A 21,802-nucleotide genomic window follows, 5' to 3' on the forward strand; every position below is an offset into this window, starting at 1 on the left:
TGGGCTGGGCAGAAGAGTAGGGGCACAGGCTGAACTCCTGGTACTGCAGAAGGAGCCTGTGATGCCCGGAGAGGAATTCTCAGGGTCTTTCCACTCCCAGCTGATACAGTGAGATTACCTGGATGCTGTGGGTTGCATCTTGGTATGTGTTTATTTTAAAATGTTTGTACTTGAAATTATCAATAAAAAATAGTTGGTAAAGTAAAGAATGCATAGCGGTTTCTTATATAATTGTAACTCCTGCAAGTAAGAGGGTTGGCATAACATCCACCCTTGGATGTTGTAAGCATCCACGTTTACAGAACGAAGATACAGGACTGAAGTGCAGCATAACTTTGAAAGTTATTTCAATCTGATGCTGCCAATCGTAGAAATGTTGCTATTAAATATGTTTTATTCGATCCTTCAATGGATATATAAGAACCTACGTGCAAAATATGTAGTTTATTAAACTTTTATTCAACAAATTATGTTAAAAGCTGGGTGCACTGTCTTGTGTAGCGAAACACATTAATTCTTCAAAATTTTAAATAAAACATAAATACATGGATAGAAAAATAAATACATAAATATATCAAGATCATAGTCCAAAAAATAGGAAGTTAATTTAGCTACTAAAATGTAAATGGATACATTTGTGGACTTTCAGATTAAACATCTGTCATAATCTGTCAAATAGTTTCGTCTAATTAAAATAGTATAAAACCTATTGTTGGACCCACCTTCACAAGCATTAGTTGCCTGTAAAATGGTTCAATATGTCCCTTTAAACACCTGTAAACATCAGACCATCTCCATCATTGCACACGTTCAGGAGGCACCTCAAGACCTGGCTCTTCGACTGACCTGAGCAGCCTTTCCCCCACCCCCCAGCGCCTTGAGACCCTCGCGGGTGAGTAGCGCGCTTTACAAACCACTGATTGATTGATTGATTCACCTGAAACGCTTCAGATATTAACACAAAGCTTTGATAAGGGCTGTGTTGTGTCAATGACCTAGCAAGACTCATTAAAATGGATATGTCAAGCACTCGCTGATAAGACTTGTCATTACCGCGCCTTTCTGTGTAGGGTTTTATGACTTTGACATTTTGTTAAGAGTCCTTCAGTGACAGACGATGACAGGTATTGAGCGGATCTGAGGCCAGGCCAGTGTGAGCCCCACAGGTCCTCAGTTTGAGGCATTGCTGACGGCAGCCCGGACACAGGTGCACCCAAAAGTGACCCATTGCTTCTCCAGCTTGTAACTCTGGCTGCAGCCCTTCTGCTCCCGGCGCAGCACAAGGATTTGGTGCCTGATGGGAATGGAGCGCCCGTTACCGTCCAGGCACTTGGAGCGAAGGCATTTGGCTTCCACGATGACCTCAGGGTATCTGTTCACATCCTTATCCACACTGCAAAGAAAACAGAACAATGCAAAGTTTAAAGGGATGGCGCATTACAAGACGTTTCTATTACATGCAATAATACAGCTGTATACTACAGGTGAGGAGAACAATCAATCGTCCTGATTATTGAGTTTTTTGTGCAATAAGACTTTAGAAAGGTGCTTATGGCGATCCGGGGTTCACTATTTCCTTTATTCTATTGAATCCTTCCTCCTTTGTACCTACCTTTTCTTTAGTCATTTTCCTACTCCTTGTCTCCCTCTCCTTGCGTCCCCTCTTTGCTTTACTCTACTATATTCATCGCTCTATTACACCTCTTACCTTGCCTCCCTCTGTATTCCCTTCCCTATTTATATTCCATTTTCCTTCCTTCCTTCCCACCTTTCCTCTTCTATGTTTTTCTTTCCTGCTTCCCTTATTTCTCAATTGCCTTTCTGTCTTCCCCTTTTTTTTGTAATATAGCTCAAATTTTGTGACCACCATATCTGACCTTATTTTTCCCTGTTTCATCCCTATAGCAGTAGGCAAATGGAAAACAATTATGAGATATGATATTATCTTTAACACATTGTTTTCCAACTTCATCCTTGTTCTACAGCTGGTATTCAAGTCTAATGTTTAATTCAAGTGAGTGTATTCATGTAGAATTATTGGATCCGTCATTAGCTAGTGTAAATTACACAAATAATTTTCTCGAGGATCTCAAGTTGTCTCAGCAATGATTCAACAATTGCCCCACAATGAGCAAATCCAATGTCGGTGTTGAGACCGATGCATGTGATGATTTCCCTTCTGTGTTTGCAGATTTCTGGACTACAGCTGCTGAATGATTCTTACACACGCAAGCACAGATACAAACACTCTTTCAGGAGTACAGCTCAGCATTTGCATTGCTCCTTTTTGCCAGAATATAGCTCGTCTTTCTAAAGGACCAGTGAAGCCCAGAGTAAACCTGGGCACATAAAGGTAGGATATTTCATTGGGGTATTAGTTATCTTTCACCCTAACTATTTTAGGATTGGCCAGTATAGGCATGTGGCATTACAATGTGATGGCTACTTGTCACCCAGTGTGCTATGGTTTCTATTGTTTGATGCATGTTTCAGTGCACCTACACTCACAAAGCCACCATCAGAATGAGAAAACAAAGTAGATAATTTAATCAGAAATCTCATTTGACTGGTTAAGGGCTTAAAATAAACTTGGCTTACTATTCTTGTCCACATTCAGCCACCTGAAAGAATGAAAACAAAAGGCGCCCAAAGTAGCGGCTATCAGTCTGTGCAAGCTAGGCTGGCAGAGGAGCAAGGCATGACTAATCTTCCAGCAGTCGGCCACCAGAATGTCTCTGCAATTAGAAGATGTTGTCTGCTATGGGGTGGAGTGACAAAATGCTATCACTTCACTGGTGTGAAGATAACAGATCATTTAAGAAATAGACATGTTAGAAATAATAATATAATCATATTTGCTAGACACCAAAGCCCCCTTCCCGACCCCCATTCAGCTATATGGCTCTTAGTAAAAGATACTGGGAATGCCCAACCTATATAACCTAATTTTTGAATTTTTGTGCACCATGGGAATTTATAGGAAAAAAGAAAACATTGACTCATTACTTTACGACATCTTTCGAAAGAGCTTTTCATAATTTCTAGCAAGGGAGTTCAGTGAGTAAAGTTTGTGGGCACCTCTGTGTGCTTGTTCATTACAAGAATTGCTGGGGAGCTGTACAGAGGCACAGTCTTGAGACTAGCTACTGATATGTAATAGAGGGTCAGTCGATGAGGTATGCTTTGTGCTTCATTGTTGAAACAACAGTTCCTTTATGCTCAAGTTTAATTACACTTTCTGCTGCACATATATCTGTCTGACATGATTTCTACGTCTAGATTTTCACAAGCACCAGAATCAAACGGTATACAACCATTACAACGCAACTTTTACAACTCATTAACATTACAACGAAACTTTTACAACGCAAATGTTTTTACAACGCATGTTATTACAACGCATGTTATTACAACGCAAATACCTTTACAACGCAAATTCATTACAACGTAAGTATTATTTTTTATATATATTAATTATATTTTTGTTATTTTAAAATTTTAATATATATTTAATTTAATTTCTAAATATATATTTTAGTAATAAATTATAATACTGTAATAATAATAAAAAAATGTGAGTAATATATTTTGTTAAATATTTATAATTAATATTTTTTTAATAATTAAGAAATATAATTAACACTGTAGTATTTTTATAGTAAAATATTTTGTAATAATATTATATTAATAAATGATTAATGTTTATTATTTTTTAATATATCAAAAATTATTTCGTTTTAGAAAAATTAGTTTGGGTAATAAGAAATAATACTGTAGTATTAATTATAATATTGTAATTAAATAATTTATATAATTTAAAAAATTTAATAATCTAGTAATTTTATTTAATTTTTTAAATTATTATTTCAGTAATAATTTATAATACTGTAATATTAATAAAAAACATATGAATAATAAAATTAAAAAAATATTTATAATTATTAATTATTTGATTAATTAAGAAATATAATTAATACTCCAGTATTTTTAAGAGTAAATATTTTTAACTAAAACTAGTTTAAATAATATTATAATAATTAATAATTTTTTAAATAATTAAGAAATATAATTAATACTCGAGTTTTTTTTTGTAAAATATTTTGAAATAAAATTATATTATTAAATGATTAATGTTTATTATTTTTTAATATATTAAAAAAAAAATTAGTTTTAGAAAAATTAGTTTGGGCAATATTCACACGCTTTTACATTGATTCCAATGGAAAGACTTGTCCTTCATTTATTTCAATAGCTGGAGCAGTATAGTCCGCGGACACGAAAAAGAAGGTGTTAAAGAAGAAGAAGGGGGATGAGTAGAAAAGAAAAAGAAAAAGGATGAAGGTATGGTGTATTTATCATTAATTATAGAGTATAAAAAAGCTACATTAACATTAAGCTTACATTAATACATTCGGAAAAAATATATAATACTGTTAAAATTTGAATTATTTGTAATGTAAAAATATAGTAAAATAGCATTTATTTTCTTTGTATTTATTAACATGTTTAGAGAATTTGGAAAAAATTTATATGGGTTTTTAAAGTGTTTGGAAAAAAATTCACACGCTTTTACATTGATTCTAATGGGAAGACTTGTCCTTCATTTATTCAATAGCTGGAGCAGTATAGTCCGCGGACACGAAAAAGAAGGTGTTAAAGAAGAAAATGGGGGATGAGTAGAAAAGAAAAAGAAAAAGGATGAAGGTAAGGTGTATATATCATTAATTATAGAGTATTAAAAAGCTACATTAACATTAAGCTTACATTAATACATTCGGAAAAAATATATAACACTGTTAAATTTTAAAATATTTTTATTAAAAAAATATAGTAAAATAGCATTTTGTTTCACATATTTTATTAACATTTTTGTGGATTTTTAACATATAAGTAAAGATTTTAAAATAAAAACATGATTTTTTCATTTACAGTATTTATTAGTCCATTTTCTATCTTTGCAGCTGTTTCCGACGTATTCACGTAAACGTAATCTAAAGCGGCCATTTTGAAGAGCATCGATGGAGGAAGCAGCTGGAAGCTGATCTACGTCCAGGTAAGAAACATTTTGCACTTAAAAGATACATGTTTAACTTCGAAAAAATACATATATGTTAAAGAAAGGATAAGAATGGTTGCCGTTTGTAATTTTAATTTTATATATGAAGAACAACATGTCGACGATCGTGTTATTAGTGTATGCCTATGTCGGATCGCATAAAAAATTAAGTATAGATTTGTAATAATAAAAAATTAATGGTTAAACAATTCTATCTTTATTAAAGATATAATTAATTAGGAGATGCTTGTTCAAGGAAATAGAATTGATGTACTTTCAACTATAAATTTGTATAACGAAACAACAATGTTTATAGAAAATGCTTCTTAAAAATATTACTGTATTATGGTTAGGTACACTGTCGAGAAATTATTTTGTTTGTTTGCATTGTTTTTAAATAATTTATTACGAAAACTGTAATAAGAAATCGGAAATGGTTGGATGGATTATTTCGTGCTTTTGAAATTGTTGGTTATTTGGTAAATAAAAATGACATTGGGCAGTTATAAATAATGATGCAACTGCTTTGGATGGGTGTTTTCGTTTTGATTTATTGGTAAAAAAAATTGATTAATAGTAAAATTGCTTTTTATTTCAGAAAAAATATCAAACTAGATAGGGTTGAATAGCGAGACATTTCTTTGAAAGGAGATAGAAAAGAATTTAGGATGTTCTGTTCGAACTGGTATAGTTTGCTTAAAAAAATTAAGGATTAAAATTGTTATTGTTATTGTTATTGTTATTTTAATTTTATACCGCGCCTAATCACCTGCAGGTCTCTAAGCGCCCGGAAAGATGGTACAGGACAATAACATAACAGGGTCAGAACAAAAAATCGCATTGGATTAAGCCATGCTCAGGCTTCTCCTAAACAGTAGCGTTTTCAGACTCTTTCGAAATTTTAAGAGGTTTCCTTCCTCACACAGCCCTCCAGGCAAATTGTTCCACAGCTGGGGAACCAATACCGAGAAGGCTCTGCCTCCCTTCGTCACTAGCCTGTACCGAGAGCAGGTCAACAACTGCGAGTCCGAGGACCGAAGTGATCTCGTCGGGCAGTACAGTTGTAGGCGCTCCTTGATATAGGCCGGAGCCTTACCATAGATGGCCTTATGGGCTGTACACAGACTCTTGAATTCCACTCTCTCTTTAATTGGAAGCCAATGTAGGTTTTGTAGTAGAGGAGTGGCTCTAGACCTCCTAGGGAGTCTAAAGATCAGTCGGGCAGCATCATTCATCAGAACCTGAAGCCTATTAGTAAGGGTTTTCGGTAGGCCAAGATAGAGAGCATTCCCATAATCGATTCTGGAAATGATAGTGGCAGTTACTATTGAACGCATCATGGGCTCTGAAAGGATAGGGGATAACTTCCGCAGTTGCCGGATGATATTAGTACAGCTGCCTACCACCGACGCGATCTGAGGCGCCATCGATAGGTCGGCATCCAGCCGAATCCCCAAGCTTTTTACAGCCAGGCTTGGTTTTGGGGCCGGGCCCAACTCCATGGGCCAGTAGAGGTCACTCCAAGGTGAGAGGGTGGATGGTATAACCAGGATCTCAGTTTTGTCAGGATTGACTTTTAAAAGGTTATCTGTCATCCATCGTACCGTGAACCTCAAGATGTTCTGGGATTGGAGTTGTGCAGCCGTGGTGTCATTTATACTTAGCAGCAACTGCGTGTCGTCCGCATAGTTGAAGACTTTACAGTCCATCGCAGCCAGCGCAGCGATCAGTGGTTGCAGGTATAGGTTAAATAGAAGTGGGGACAGGGCCGACCCCTGCGGTACTCCACACTCTAAAACCCCTACCTCAGATGTTTCATCCCCCAGTTGTATCCTTTGGGTCCTTCTTGTAAGGAAGGATTCCAACCACTGCAGCGCCGAACCTTTAATCCCAAAGCTCTTCAATCTGTCCAAGAGCAGGGTGTGGCTGACAGTATCGAACGCCGCTGATAGGTCTAATAAAATCAGGGCGCTCGCTTTCTTACAGTCAGCCCTACCTCTTAGTTCGTCCAGCACCGAGAGCATCACCAACTCGGTGCTGTGATGTGCTCGAAAACCTGCCTGTCTATCATGGAGTAGATGGTAAGATTCCAGATAGCAGGACAGGGACTGAAGAACGTGTTGCTCAAGAATTTTTGAGAGAAACGGCAGCTGGGAGATGGGTCTGTAATTCTTCAACACCGCGGGATCCGACCCCAGCTTTTTCAATAAGGGTCTTACCCGCGCCTCCTTAAGTTCACTCGGCAGGTATCCCATGTCTAGCGATCTATTGAGGAGAGAGATGATGTATTCCTCTAATAAGGGACGCGCAATGCGAAAGATCTCAGGTGGACATGGATCAGCTGGGGAGCCAGATTTAATTTTACACATCAGCTGTTCCAAGATTAGTGTATCCATCTGTGGGAACACATTGAGAGAGCAGTCGCTCGCCTTATTAAATGTTAAGGCAATTGCAGTCCCTGTTGCCGCCACATTCTCTATCTCCTGGACAATGATCTTCACCTTCTCCAGGAAGTAGGTCTGGAAGGTATTACAGTCAAAAGGGGGCTTAACATTATCAGGCTTCTTACTCAGCTCAGCCAAGATTTTAAAGGTTTCTTTCTGGATATTAGTGGCCTTGCTTAGGCGCGACTCAAGATAGTCTGCTTTAGCTTGAATCATGAGTTTTTTGTATTGGTGGAGAGAGGCCTTATAGGTATCCCTATCAGTATCCTGCTTGGATTTCCTCCACAGCCTTTCTAATCTCCTTAGCTTTGTTTTGGTTTCCCTTAAGAGCGGAGTAAACCAGAGAGCTTTCCCTGAGCCCTTAATTTGCTGTGTTCTCACTGGCGCTATCTGATCGATGGCCCGAGTCAAACATCTTGTTAAGTCAGAGTATTCTCGGTCCAAATTACAATCTGACTCTAAAACCTGGGGGGGTTCCAGATGTGCCTCAGTCAGGGCTCTCAGATTGACTTCCATCCATTTCCGGGTTTTCCTAAAACCATGTAAGTTATGGACAGCCCCATTGCTAAGGGGGACCTCACACGAGACCAAACAGTGATCCGACCAGACACAGGGCGCTGCCTCACTAAATGTTAGAGTGGCATCGGTGGTCCACATAAGGTCAAGAGTGTGACCTTTTACATGCGTTGGGGCATCCACAATCTGTGTAAAGTCCAATGCGGACATTAATGTGTCTAACTGGCGCATGGGTGAATCCCAGGTGGGCTTATCCCAATGTAAATTGAAATCCCCTGTAACCAAAATTTTTGTATATCTTGACCTAAGGTCAGATATAATAGGACAGAATAAGTCAAAGAAGGTAGGGGTTGCCTTCGGCGGACGATAAACAGACAAGATCACCCAACACACATTGTTTACTGTGACCTTTACCCCAAGGAGATCGGCTAGGTCAATCGTCAAAATGCAATTAATTGAGTGTGATATTATTTTTAAAAAATGCAATTTTTTTTTTAAATGACAGTGCGTATTTCAATCACATCAAATTTTAACATTTATTTACTGTTCTAAATTATTTCGTATATCCAACAAAATTCATAAAAAAAACAGTTTTTAATTTTTAAGAAGCATTTGATTTATTTTTTATAGTTGAAACGTTTATAAGTTGGTAGAGAACATGGAATGTTTTTGAAATTTTTGAAATAAAAATACTAATTATTCAATGTGGGGAAAACATTGGATTATGTATAATATGGAAAAGGAAAAAAAAATGATTTTAATAAAGTAGCAGATCCGATTATATTTTTGAGTTAATTTAGAAAAAAATTGAAACATTTAGCCAATTTTAATTAGTGACTTTTTTACTTTAGGGCACAGCAGGAAAGTAAGGTCAAATGTGATTATTAAAAAGTTAGAATGTTAGCCACATTTTCGAGGTAGTCCAGAGCCACACACAACGAAAACTGTTGCATTACACCCAAGAGACGTTCAGACATCTCTTTAGTTTTTTTTGTAACTCGTGGGTTTAGACTACCGCTTAATGCTTGAGAAAGTCTCATATCTTGGAAACTTTGCTCCTTCTTCAAAGTTTCTAGAAATGTGTAGAAATTAGGGTGATGTTTTCCAATAGTATAATTGAAGGAGTTATGCCATCCCTCCATGGCATTATTTGTTTTAGCTTCTCCCTCTAAACAGCTCAGGTAACAATTCCACCACTCCACATGGAAACGTGGCTTCCTCCTGCGACCTGATCTGCTTAGGTGTCCAATCCATGTGTCTTCGAAATTATTTAAGATTGGTGCCAATTTCTCTTCGTTTTGAATGTAAAAATCAGATTCAGTAATGGCAGTGTAGTACTCATCTACACTTTCGGGAGGAACAAAACAAAGTGCAGTTAATTTTTTTAATTCTACTTGGAGTTTGCTGTCTGTTGAGTATTCTGTAACTAGGGATGTTTTCTGTAATTTACGGCAGAATGCCTGGGAAAAATGGAAAAAACACCCCTGAATTTGGGTATCCATGTACATTTTAGTGATCACATTGATCATACTCAATTCAAAATCAATAATTATTTTCTTAGGACTTTGTGATGTTTTACTTTTAATACCCGATAAAAGTTCAGTATATGTTGCAGAAGTCTTATCAGGCAGCAAACCAATCCAATCCAAAAATTCTTTATTTCGACCGATTAGGCCATAAAAGATACATATAATCATTCATTACAAGAAATACATATTAGTAGAACATTTAGATAAAAACATACTTATGAAGAATAAATAACTAAGAACAGCAACCAATTCCCAGTTGTTAGGCAAGAGATACATTGGCGACACTGTATGTATAACAGAACCATCCTTAAATGATCAGTCTTTTAATAATTTCCTCCTGGTATGCCACATGGCCATTAGAAATTTTGCAATCGCAAATACTATGTGAGGGGAAGTGTTGGTTTTCAATATTCTGTATGAAATTACATAACTCCTTATGCCCAAGTTCCTACACAGAGGCGCTAGCCAATGTTTCCTGGGTCTGTTGTAGGCTGGGCAGAAGAACAGGACATGAATTTCCTCCTCGTCACAGAGATCACAACCGGGACATGTTTTATCTTCCCCCTTGGCCCATTTACACGTAAAGGATTTGAGTGGCAAGGTGCCAAGCCTCCATTGAATAAATAACTTTCTAGCCAATAATGGAAAAATGATGTCCATAAAATTTTCAAAACAATAAGAATTTTTGGACTCCAGAAAACGTTGGGTTAGAATCCCATTGTGGGGTACAAGCACAATGGAAGCAAGACTACTTTCTTTATAAATTTCTATGAGTCTTTTCCGAGAAACTTTTTGGCAACCTATCTCAGGGGCCTCCCAGAGCTCATGGAGACTCAGACGATACAGTTCCTTTTTTACAAAAGCTAACCATGGAATTTTGCCACATTGATTTAAATTCAGTACATGGATTAGATCTTGCCTGTAATGTTTAAGCTCATTGGTGGTCCAGAGCCTGTGCCAAAATCTTAGTGGCTTTGATTCAAGATCTTCCCCTATAGGGGAGAGTCCCATATCTAATCTTAGAGGAGTCAGGGGTGTGCCACGGGGGAGGCCCAGAAGTCGTCTCATGAAGTTGTTTTCTATGCTCGTCAGCGCTTTCCCAGCCTTATGCCCCCACAGCTCGCTGCCATATACTGCAGCCGCCTTAGCTTGCGTTTTGTACATTTCAATTGCCGGGGCGATTGGTTTGAAGGTGGAGGTGTTCGTAACCTTCAAAATCGCCCCAGATAATTGAGACAGCCTAATCCGAGAACTTGCTATCTGTGGTTCCCATGCTAGGTTCTCATGCAAGGTTACCCCTAAGTACTGAAACGTTTTTACCCTCTCCAGGCTTACAGAACTTAATGAAGGATTTGATCTTGTCTTGGGGGAGGGGTTGAAAATCATGAATTTGGTCTTCCCTGTATTAATCTCTAGACCATACTGTCTACAAAAAAGACCAAATCCATCCAGGGTCCGCTGTATCCCCATCGGAGATTTGGAAAGCAGGAGGGTGTCATCGGCAAACATGATGGCCGGCACCCTCCTGCCTGCCAAAAAAGGGGCATCATTGTCCTTAACATTACTAAGATGGGATAAGACGTTATTAACATATAGGCAAAACAGGGTTGGCGCCAGAACGCAACCCTGCCTTACCCCCCTAAGGACAGGAAATTTGTTTGACAAAAGTCCACCCCTCCCACGCCGGACCTGGGCAAAATTACCTTCATGAAGTCTGATTATGGCCTGTAAGAGATGCGCAGGGACTCCCATCTCATTTAAAACCTCCCAGAGTTTTTTTCGGGGGACTAGGTCGAATGCTGACCTCAGGTCTACGAACACCATGTACAGCCTCCCCCCCTCAATCCTCACAGTTTTCCAATAGAGGAGAACAAGGCGGAAGATCTGGTCCATGGTGGACGTTTTTTTCCTGAAGCCGGCCTGAAGAGGACTTAGAATATCTCTACCTCCATCCAGTCCAGGAGATGGTCCAATATGAGGCGGGAAAAGAGCTTTTGAGGCACGTCTATAAGGCTGATTGGCCTGTAATTGACTGGGAGAAGAGTACAGCCCTTTTTAAAAATGGGTACTATCTCCGCCCCCAGCCAAGTTCAGGGGATCTCCATGCCACCTGCAATAGAATTGAAAAGAATGTGGAGGTACGGGGCCCAGATTTCAGGGTGGGACCTAAAAAGGTCACCAGGCTGCTTGTGAAGTCCCGGTGCTTTCCCCATCGCCAGCCTATCTATAGCGCTGGCCACCTCCCCAAGACTGAACTCCAACTTGTCACTAGGCTGGGACAGAAAGGCAGCAACCGCAACATTGGTATCATCAGAGCTTTCTTCATAAAGTTTACCAAAGTGGGCTTCCCACGCTGAAGCTGCAATATTGGGCTCTACTGCAGCTTTTGGTTCACCTGAACCGATGTTTACCAGTGACCAAAATCTCCTTGAGTCCCTCATTTCAAGGGCACAAGAGAGATCCTGCCATCTATCCCAGTTCCAGTCTGACCTTGCCCGGACCATTACATCCTTGTATTCACGCCTAAGCTCAGCCACCCTAGTCCTGTTTTTACCTGCTTTTACTGCTGTTATTAGTTCAGTCTTGGCCTTTTTACAGGCTGAGTTGTACCAGGAAGAGGCCTGAGTCTTTTGCTTACGCCGCGCTACCTCTGGGTAGAGGACCTCACCCATAGCACCCACCAGCTCCTCATGGATTTGGGTTAGTCTCTTGTTAAAGTCCTGGGGGCTAGATTGATTAATTAATTTGTCCAGCTCTTCTAACTTGGGGAGTGCTAGCTCATACAATTTCCTAGTGCTATCTTTTGAGTTTGCCAGTTTCTCCCATTTAACCCTACGCCTATTCGAGGTGAGTACCAAATTACATGGATGCTCCCTGATCTCAGAAGGCTGGGGGCCGGGTGCTAATACAGAATGCACCAAGTGTAGTAAAAGTGCATTGTGGTCACTGTCTGTACGTGTAATTATTTTAAAATCCTCGACCTTAGGCCACAAGCTAATGTCTACAAAAATATAGTCCAGGCGTGACTCGTGGTCTTTCCTATTAAAGGTACAATGTGAGGGGGTATCTGAAATTGTTCGTCCATTACACGCCCTTATCGCTGAATTTAGCGTCAAAGACATAATTTGTACCGCCAGTGGAGACCATGATTTGGGATGGGGAGATTGGCACACCGGGACGCCCCAGAAATCGTCTTCTGCAGTGAGAGCTCCCTCCCTCAGCCCTTCTAGGGGTTCAAAGTGACAATTAAAGTCACCACCCATCACAATCTTGCAATCTGCAGGTAACTGGCCCAGAAAGGACGAAAGGTCCTCAAGTGTGGGAGACTCCATGGTTGGACCAACAGGACGGGAGTAAACATTTATAATTGCTAGCTTAGGGGCGTTAGGCCACTTCAATATAGCACACTGTATGTCCTGCGAGGATGTTACTATGTTCTCTGCAGTACAGCCAATGTGACAGGCTACCCACACCGCCAAGCCACCTGAGGGCCTCCCCTTACCACTCCATCTGGCCTTAATTTCAAAAATTGCATACCCCGTTCTGGACAAAGATTCCCTAGCCCAAGTCTCTTGAAAGAGACAGACATCACTATTAGTTACTATGGATTCCCAGTCGTCAGTGTGAATTTTATTGGCAATACCTGCAACATTCCATGACAAGACCTTCAAAATTCCTGGATGATGTTTAGATGTAGGGCCCAAACTGTATACTAAGGGAATTACATTATGGTTAATTTTGGCGTGAAGTGTGTAAATTTGGTAGAATGGATGGGGTGTACTTTTAAACGTCCCATCCATCAACCAAATTTCACTGTTTTCTAACTTTACAAGGTTGCGGGGAGTACTAAAAATTAAAGTACGTTTCTGCGGGTTTTCATTATCATGCAGAAGAAAGGGTTCATCAGCGAAAGAAACGGTAAGTTCATGTGGAATAACAATGTCAGAAAAAGTATGAGGTGTTATAGTTTAGGTGTTATAGTTTGAGTGTTACTTGCCTGTTTTTGTCTTTGAATAATTTGTTTCAAATTTGGAATTATAGGCATATTAGTAACAACATGAGAGGGGACATGTTGTGCAACAACTCTCAAAATGGATCCTGTGGAATCATTGGAGGTGCTTGCTAGTTCTTTCATCTCATTAATAGTTTCCCTAACATCAATTTCCATTGCAGAGGCAGAGTGGTTGTGTTCAGTAGTTTTAACAATAACATCATCATGGGTAACTGCTCTGCCGCTGCAATGGGATGTGTAGTATTGCACACACCTCCAATGATTCCTAGGAAAACTTATCTTTCTTTAGCATATATGTATCCTGCATGGTTTAATAGTTTATTTCCTTTCCTGGATTTTATGTAGGAGGCTCTTTCATGGGTAGACATTATCTGTTGGAGGAAAAAAAAATTTTTTTCATTATTTTGTATGATTATAAATAATGCTAAAGATTTTAATTTTAATGTTACATTTTTTTAAATCACAGTGTTGCAAACATTTGAAATGTTAATTTTCTGTCATTTTTTTAAAAACCTTTCAATATCCCTACACCAACCCACACTTACCCTACTGTAACACCTTCCTGAAGTTAGATTAGTAATTGATACTCCTACAGCATCCTACACTTACCTTACTGTTGCACCTACTTGGAGTTACATTAGTAAATAATACCCCTACACCATCTCACACTTACCCTACTGTTGCATCTACCTAGAGTTAGATTAGTAAATAATACTCCTACACCATCCTATACTTACCCTACTGTTACACCTACCTGGAGTTACAATAGTAATTAATACCCCTACAACATCCCACACTTACCCTACTGTTGCACCTATCTGGAGTTAGATTAGTAATTGATACACCTACACCATCCCACACTTACCCTACTGTTGCACCTACCTGGAGTTAGAATAGAAATTGATACCCCTACACCATCCCACACTTACCCTACTGTTGCACCTACCTGGAGTTAGATTACTAAATAATACCCCTACACCATCCACACTGACCCTAATGTTGTACCTACCCAAAGTTAGATTAGTAAATGCTAAACATAAACCATTGTACATTCTCTGTTGCATTATGTGTTTTATATACCTTTTGGGTTTGTTTCTTTCTTTATGGTTTGGATTCTGGTTGGATTTTCGTATATTGCTGGCCTTTGGAATTGTTGGTCTTTTGAGATGTTTGATTACCAGAAGATTTTTTGAGAGTTTCTAAAAAATGAAATAAGAAAAAGAAATGTCATTTAAATGCAAAATGTTTATGTTGAAGTAACAAATGTTCAGAAATTTGAGTATAACTATTTTTGATTTTATAGTGTTATACAACATCCCACACTTACCCTACTGTTGCACCTACCTGGAGTTAGAATAGAAATTGATACCCCTACACCATCCCACACTAACCCTACTGTTGCACCTACCTGGAGTTAGAATAGAAATTGATACCCCTACAACATCCCACACTTACCCTACTGTTGCACCTACCTGGAGTTAGAATAGAAATTGATACCCCTACACCATCCCACACTTACCCTACTGTTGCACCTATCTGGAGTTAGATTAGTAATTAATACCCCTACAACATCCCACACTTACCCTACTGTTGCACCTACCTGGAGTTACAATAGTAATTGATACCCCTACATCATCCCACACTTACCCTTCTGTTGCACCTACCTGGAGTTAGATTAATAAATAAAAATCCTACACCATCCCACACTTACTCTACTGTTGCACCTACCTGGAGTTAGAATAGAAATTGATACCCCTACACCATCACACACTTACCCTACTGTTGCACCTACCTGGAGTTAGAATAGAAATTGATACCCCTACACCATCCCACACTAACCCTACTGTTGTACCTACCTAAAGTTAGATTAATAAATGCTAAACATAAACCATTGTACATTTTCTGTTGCATTATGTGTTTTATATACCTTTTGGGTTTGTTTCTTTCTTTATGGTTTGGATTCTGGTTGGATTTTCGTGTATTGCTGGCCTTTGGAGTTGTTGGTCTTTTGAGATGTTTGATTACCAGAAGATTTCTTGAGAGTTTCTAAAAAATGAAATAAGAAAAAGAAATGTCATTTAAATGCAAAATGTTTATGTTGAAGTTACAAATGTTCAGAAATTTGAGTATAAATATTTTTGATTTTATAGTGTTGTACAACATCCCACACTTACCCTACTGTTGCACCTACCTGGAGTTAGAATAGGAATTGATACCCCTACACCATCACACACTTACCCTACTGTTGCACCTACCTGGAGTTAGAATAGAAATTGATACCCCTACACCATCCCACACTTACCCTACTGTTACACCTACCTGCAGTTAGATTAGCAAATAATACCCCTACAACATCCCACACTTACCATACTGTTGCACCTACCTGGAGTTAGATTAGCAATTAATACCCCTGCAACATCCCACACTTACCCTACTGTTGCACCTACCTGGAGTTAGAATAGAAATTGATACCCCTACACCATCCCACACTTACCCAACTGTTGCACCTACCTGGAGTTAGAATAGAAATTGATACCCCTACACCATCCCACACTTACCCTACTGTTGCACCTACCTGGAGTTAGATTACTAAATAATACCCCTACACCATCCACACTTACCCTAATGTTGTACCTACCCAAAGTTAGATTAGTAAATGCTAAACATAAACCATTGTACATTTTCTGTTGCATTATGTGTTTTATATACCTTTTGGGTTTGTTTCTTTTTTTATGGTTTGGATTCTGGTTGGATTTTCGTGTATTGATGGCCTTTGAAGTTGTTGGGCTTTTGAGATGTTTGATTATCAGAAGATTTTTTGAGAGTTTCTAAAAAATGAAACAAGAAAAAGAAATGTCATTTAAATGCAAAATGTTTATGTTGAAGTTACAAATGTTCAGAAATTTGAGTATAACTATTTTTGATTTTATAGTGTTGTACAACATCCCACACTTACCTTACTGTTGCACCTACCTGGAGTTAGAATAGAAATTGATACCCCTACACCATCACACACTTACCCTACTGTTGCACCTACCTGGAGTTAGATTAGAAATTGATACCCCTACACCATCCCACACTTACCCTACTGTTACACCTACCTGGAGTTAGATTAGCAATTAATACCCCTACAACATCCCACACTTACCCTACTGTTGCACCTACCTGGAGTTAGAATAGAAATTGATACCCCTACAACATACCACACTTACCCTACTGTTGCACCTACCTGGAGTTACAATAGTAATTAATACCCCTACAACATCCCACACTTACCCTACTGTTGCACCTACCTGGAGTTAGAATAGAAATTGATACCCCTACACCATCCCACACTTACCCTACTGTTACACCTACCTGGAGTTAGATTAGCAATTAATACCCCTACAACATCCCACACTTACCCTACTGTTGCACCTACCTGGAGTTAGAATAGAAATTGATACCCCTACACCATCCCACACTTACCCTACTGTTGCACCTACCTGGAGTTAGAATAGAAATTGATACCCCTACACCATCCCACACTTACCCTACTGTTGCACCTACCTGGAGTTAGATTACTAAATAATACCCCTACACCATCAACACTTACCCTAATGTTGTACCTACCCAAAGTTAGATTAGTAAATGCTAAACATAAACCATTGTACATTTTCTGTTGCATTATGTGTATTATATACCTTTTGGGTTTGTTTCTTTTTTTATGGTTTGGATTCTGGTTGGATTTTCGTGTATTGATGGCCTTTGGAGTTGTTGGTCTTTTGAGATGTTTGATTACCAGAAGATTTTTTGAGACTTTCTAAAAAATGAAATAAGAAAAAGAAATGTCATTTAAATGCAAAATGTTTATGTTGAAGTTACAAATGTTCAGAAAATTGAGTATAACTATTTTTGATTTTATAGTGTTGTACAACATCCCACACTTACCCTACTGTTGCACCTACCTGGAGTTACAATAGTAATTAATACCCCTACAACATCCCACACTTACCCTACTGTTGAATCTACTTGGAGATAGATTAGTAATTAAGTCCTACACTATAAATGAAATCTTTATTAATGACTACATTTATTATAACTTTATAATGTGATCAATGAAATATTTACCTTATTTTTAAGTTGTCGATTACAATTTCAAAGTAGATAAAAGTTGAAGTGTTTTTCAAAACGATTTCTCTGTGAAAATTAAATCAAATATATATGGTTTTACACATGTATTTTGTATCATTAATTTTCGTTTACAAAACTGTGTTTTTAAAAAAAAACAAAAGTACCTTCAATTTAAACACTGAAGTAGTTTGTTGTTTTAATGGCAAAATCCAAATGTTTTTGCTGTGCTCGTTTTTAAAGTTGATTATAGTACCTCGACTATTAATAAAAATGTGAAATTTGGTGATGTTATTAAATAATGTATGTAAATATTTAATTGGAAATATAAATAATTAATATATATTATTATTTATAATTTAATATACTTTTTATATGGATGAATTCTTAGTTATGGATATATGTATCTATAAATCAAATGAAATAATGGAGATATATTATAACAATTAATTTAGAAAAATAAATGTATTAGTGGTAACCTTTTAATCGTTAATCGAAATCATTGTAGATACTAATTAATAACTTTCTTGTTATATAGCATATAATGCCTCTAATATATAATCGTGGATTATTTTAGCTATCAGGTCAGAGGGTCAGCTGTTGGCGTCTGGTCTCTCTGGGAGTTGAGAATCAACTGTTTTAAAAATGGTGTTTGGCTCGTATTTATATGTTTTTCACTGTATAATCGTTGTATAATTTAAAATGTAGTTAAAAGTGTAATTGTATTCGCATTTTCGTTCCGTTTTGGCATCCATTTTGGAACTAGTGTTGTGGTATTAATTTAACGGAAAGAGTTGTAGGACTTATTTTGGAAGAACATTTTAAAATGGCGACTATGTGTTTGTTTAATGTTTTTGTTTACGACTAATTTTTTTGGTAATAATAGTAATATTTTCTGAATTTATTTTAGTGTTATTTACGTGAATTTTAAAAAATTGGAAAAAGTGACTAATATATGATTAATAATCTTTAATACTCGGGTATTAATTTTAATACTCTGGTATTAATTTTAATACTCGAGCATTAATTTTAATAAAAATGTTGAATTTATTAAACATAACGTACAGTTTTTCTCCACATTTTAAAACACTTCCCCACCCAAAACCCCTAGTTTCCCCGCATCCCGTCCCAGGTTTTATTTTACAAAAAAAAGAAAATATATATATATATTGTGTCTTTTGGCGTTGTAACAGAATGCGTTGTTAATGATTTCGTTGTAAAAGCATATTACTATTAATAACACTATCTCGCGTTGTAATAGTATTCGTTGTAAAAACATGCGTTGTACTAGTATTTGCGTTATAAAAAATGCGTTGTAAAAACATGCGTTGTAATAGTATGCGTCGTAACGTCATATATCCGAATCAAACTAGGGGGCTGCTTCCCTAACTTCTGTGTTCAGCTTCCTTATCACCTCCAGTTGGAACAAAATAAGAGCCTCTGTGGAGAAGACTAGGATCCCAGCCATGTCTTCTGTGTATGGAAAAAGTCAACATTAATACGGTGAGCTGAATGTTAATTGTAGACCCAGAATTGCTTTTCCTATAACTTCATGGAATCCCTTGGCTCTCGACCGCTTCTAAAAACTGATTTTCTGACTATGCATTAGTCTCTTCCTACTCTCTTCCCATCCACCCTCCCCTGCCACGCCTCGCCTCTCATTCCTGATTCCTTTATATACTGGATACATTTGAAGCTGTTTCCCATGAGTATTTAGTGATGCAGAAATAAACAAATCGATACTATTACAACCATGGGTGATTAGGTTTCACCCCTAAAAATATATTAAAATTCCTTCAGCAAGCTAGAGCTGAATCCACTTTTATCCGAGACACCAACCCTTATTATATCCTATCAAATGATATCTGCTGGCAAATCACTGCTGGATCTATCAACATTGTTGTCATTTTTTTAGTAGATTCTTAAAAATAGCAGGGAGGATGGGGCTCTAATTCTAATATGTATATGACTATGGTGCATCATTTTCTGGAAAACATTGATGTGACCTAAAAACAATATGTTCATTGGAGGATTAATGTGACGGATATTAGAAAGCGTCCAATGTTTCTCCTCTACTCCCGACCACAGCAGGGGCATAGAGAAAGTGCCTGACCTAGCCCTTTGTGGCACTGCCCAAGCTGCCTTTGTGTGCCCATTACCAAATATTTAAAATTACAACTAGTGGATTCTTAAGTTGAAACATTTCTCAAAGGAAGTACACATTGGCCATGTTTAAATAAGGGTAAACATCATTTACCACGATTCCGGAACAGCGCATGCCATTACAATGCAGTCATTACAACGACCGCGTTGTTACAACTCATGCCATTACTCTGCAAGTCGGAACAACGACTTGCTCTAGAGGTCAGAGGTGTTGGATTTAAAATCCAACACCTTTCCTAGTGTTGCACAGACTGGAGTTGGAATAGTAAATGATACTATTCCAACATCCATCGCCCCCCCCCCCTCCCAGAGCATGTCGTTGTTTTGACTTGCGTTGTAATGGCATGTGTTGTTACAAAGCGTTGCTGTAATGACCATGTTATAACGGCATGCGTTAAAAAAGCATGCAAGGTAATGTGGCATATTCTTAGATAAGATGTATCGAATCAATTCCTGTAGTGTCAAGAGCTGTGAATCAGTACCTGTACTCCCAAGGTGTGAGTGATCGGCTACTTATGTCTGACACCATCTTGTCTTCAGCACCAGCGTCAATGGCCCGGAGGTCAATTCTCGCAATGTGAGGGAACCTGGCACTCCCTCTACCAGGGCACCTGTCTCTGGTCTTCGCTGCCAGGTCTCTTTCAGGATAATTTTCCTGAGGAAGCTCTTGGCCAAGATATTCGGTCGGAAGCAAAATTGCTGGGGAACAAAGGGCCAGTAGTGTGAGGGGGAATGAAGGAATACAAGTGAAGAATGTTAAAGTAATAAAGTGGCAACCTTTGGTCAAGTACAATTTGGCAGAAATTATTGTACGATCATTATACAAATATCATCATTTTGGGAAAGAATGATACGACGTTTGAATTGTCAGAAAAATCCTTTTAATACTGTGACACGCTGCCACTGAATGCTGTGTGATGCAAAGCTATATATACTATGCTAAAAGTATTTAAAGAAACTCTTGGACACCATGCACCAATATCTGCCTTCTGACAAGGATATCTATCCAGTCTGCAGCATCCCACCCTATCAGTAGAAGCCTGCTCTAAGAAGACGGTATCTAGCCTCTTCTTAAAGTTGAAACGTCTTCATTCAAGAGCAGTTGTGTGAGGACTGCAGAGTGTCATACTCGTTCCCTGTCTGATGGACATACACTTCTTTAAATGACGCAGCGTGACAACACGAGACTCCTCAACTATCTCACTTTTTTATAACAAAGATTACACCCAGAGATGTTACTTGTTTGTATTCAGATTTTTAGAACTTGTCTCCAGACGCATAGAAAGAGTTGCTTTGAAAAGACCTCAATGCTGTTCTATCAGGCCATATCCCTTACAGACACTGCTGTAGCCTGACCCGCTAAGCGCCCTCACGCCCCACCACTGCAGACATGAAATAGCAGCATGGCTTCCAGGTTCTGCTAGAAAGGTTTCACCCAAGATCACACACATATTAAGTGGCTTAACCAGCAGCTGATGAAAGAATGTGTAAACCTATGGCATACATTATTTTGCTATTTCATAGAAGGCAAAGGGGTTCTTACCACAATGGAGCATTCTGAGGTCCTGAAAATCATTCTGCTCTTCTGGGTTTCTATCGCGTGGGCCTTCCTCGGTCGGGAGCTTGGAGTCTCTGCCTTGGGAACGGTCCTTCACCCCATTTATAGGACTTTTCAGGGCGCCCGGGCTTTCCATAGTGAAGTGCCTCTTGGTTCACCCGCTTCCAGCTGACTTTCCCCCCCTGTGTTACTCGTTCTGGCCCCGGGTCTTCCCTTTCATTCAGAAAAGTTTATTTCTACCAGTTGAGAGACAAGAAACGGGCCTGAATGAGGAAAGCGTCGCTCCGGGATAACCTGGCGACAGCGCATAAAAAGGGACTTTGTATGCTCGTTCCTCGTGCAGTATAATTTATGATTTTGCTCTGCTATCCAGTACAAGTTCGCAAGTGGTTTCTCTTCCTTATGGGATTATAT

General features: G+C 38.4%; 1 protein-coding gene across 1 annotated transcript; it reads right to left on the reverse strand.

Moving 5' to 3' along the window:
- Nucleotides 1-866: 866 nt before the first annotated feature.
- Nucleotides 867-21,406, reverse strand: LOC144771034 (interleukin-17A-like). Its single transcript, XM_078655861.1, has 3 exons — nucleotides 21,373-21,406; nucleotides 20,313-20,559; nucleotides 867-1,393 (listed from the first exon to the last, which is right to left on the reverse strand). Exons 1-3 carry the CDS (start codon nucleotides 21,404-21,406, stop codon nucleotides 1,171-1,173), a joined length of 504 nt encoding a protein of 167 aa, XP_078511987.1. The 3' UTR covers nucleotides 867-1,170.
- Between the last annotated feature and the right edge of the window lie 396 nt (nucleotides 21,407-21,802).

Source organism: Lissotriton helveticus, chromosome 1_1, assembly GCF_964261635.1.
Source record: "Lissotriton helveticus chromosome 1_1, aLisHel1.1, whole genome shotgun sequence".
In the NCBI taxonomy this organism is placed as follows: Eukaryota; Metazoa; Chordata; class Amphibia; order Caudata; family Salamandridae; genus Lissotriton; species Lissotriton helveticus.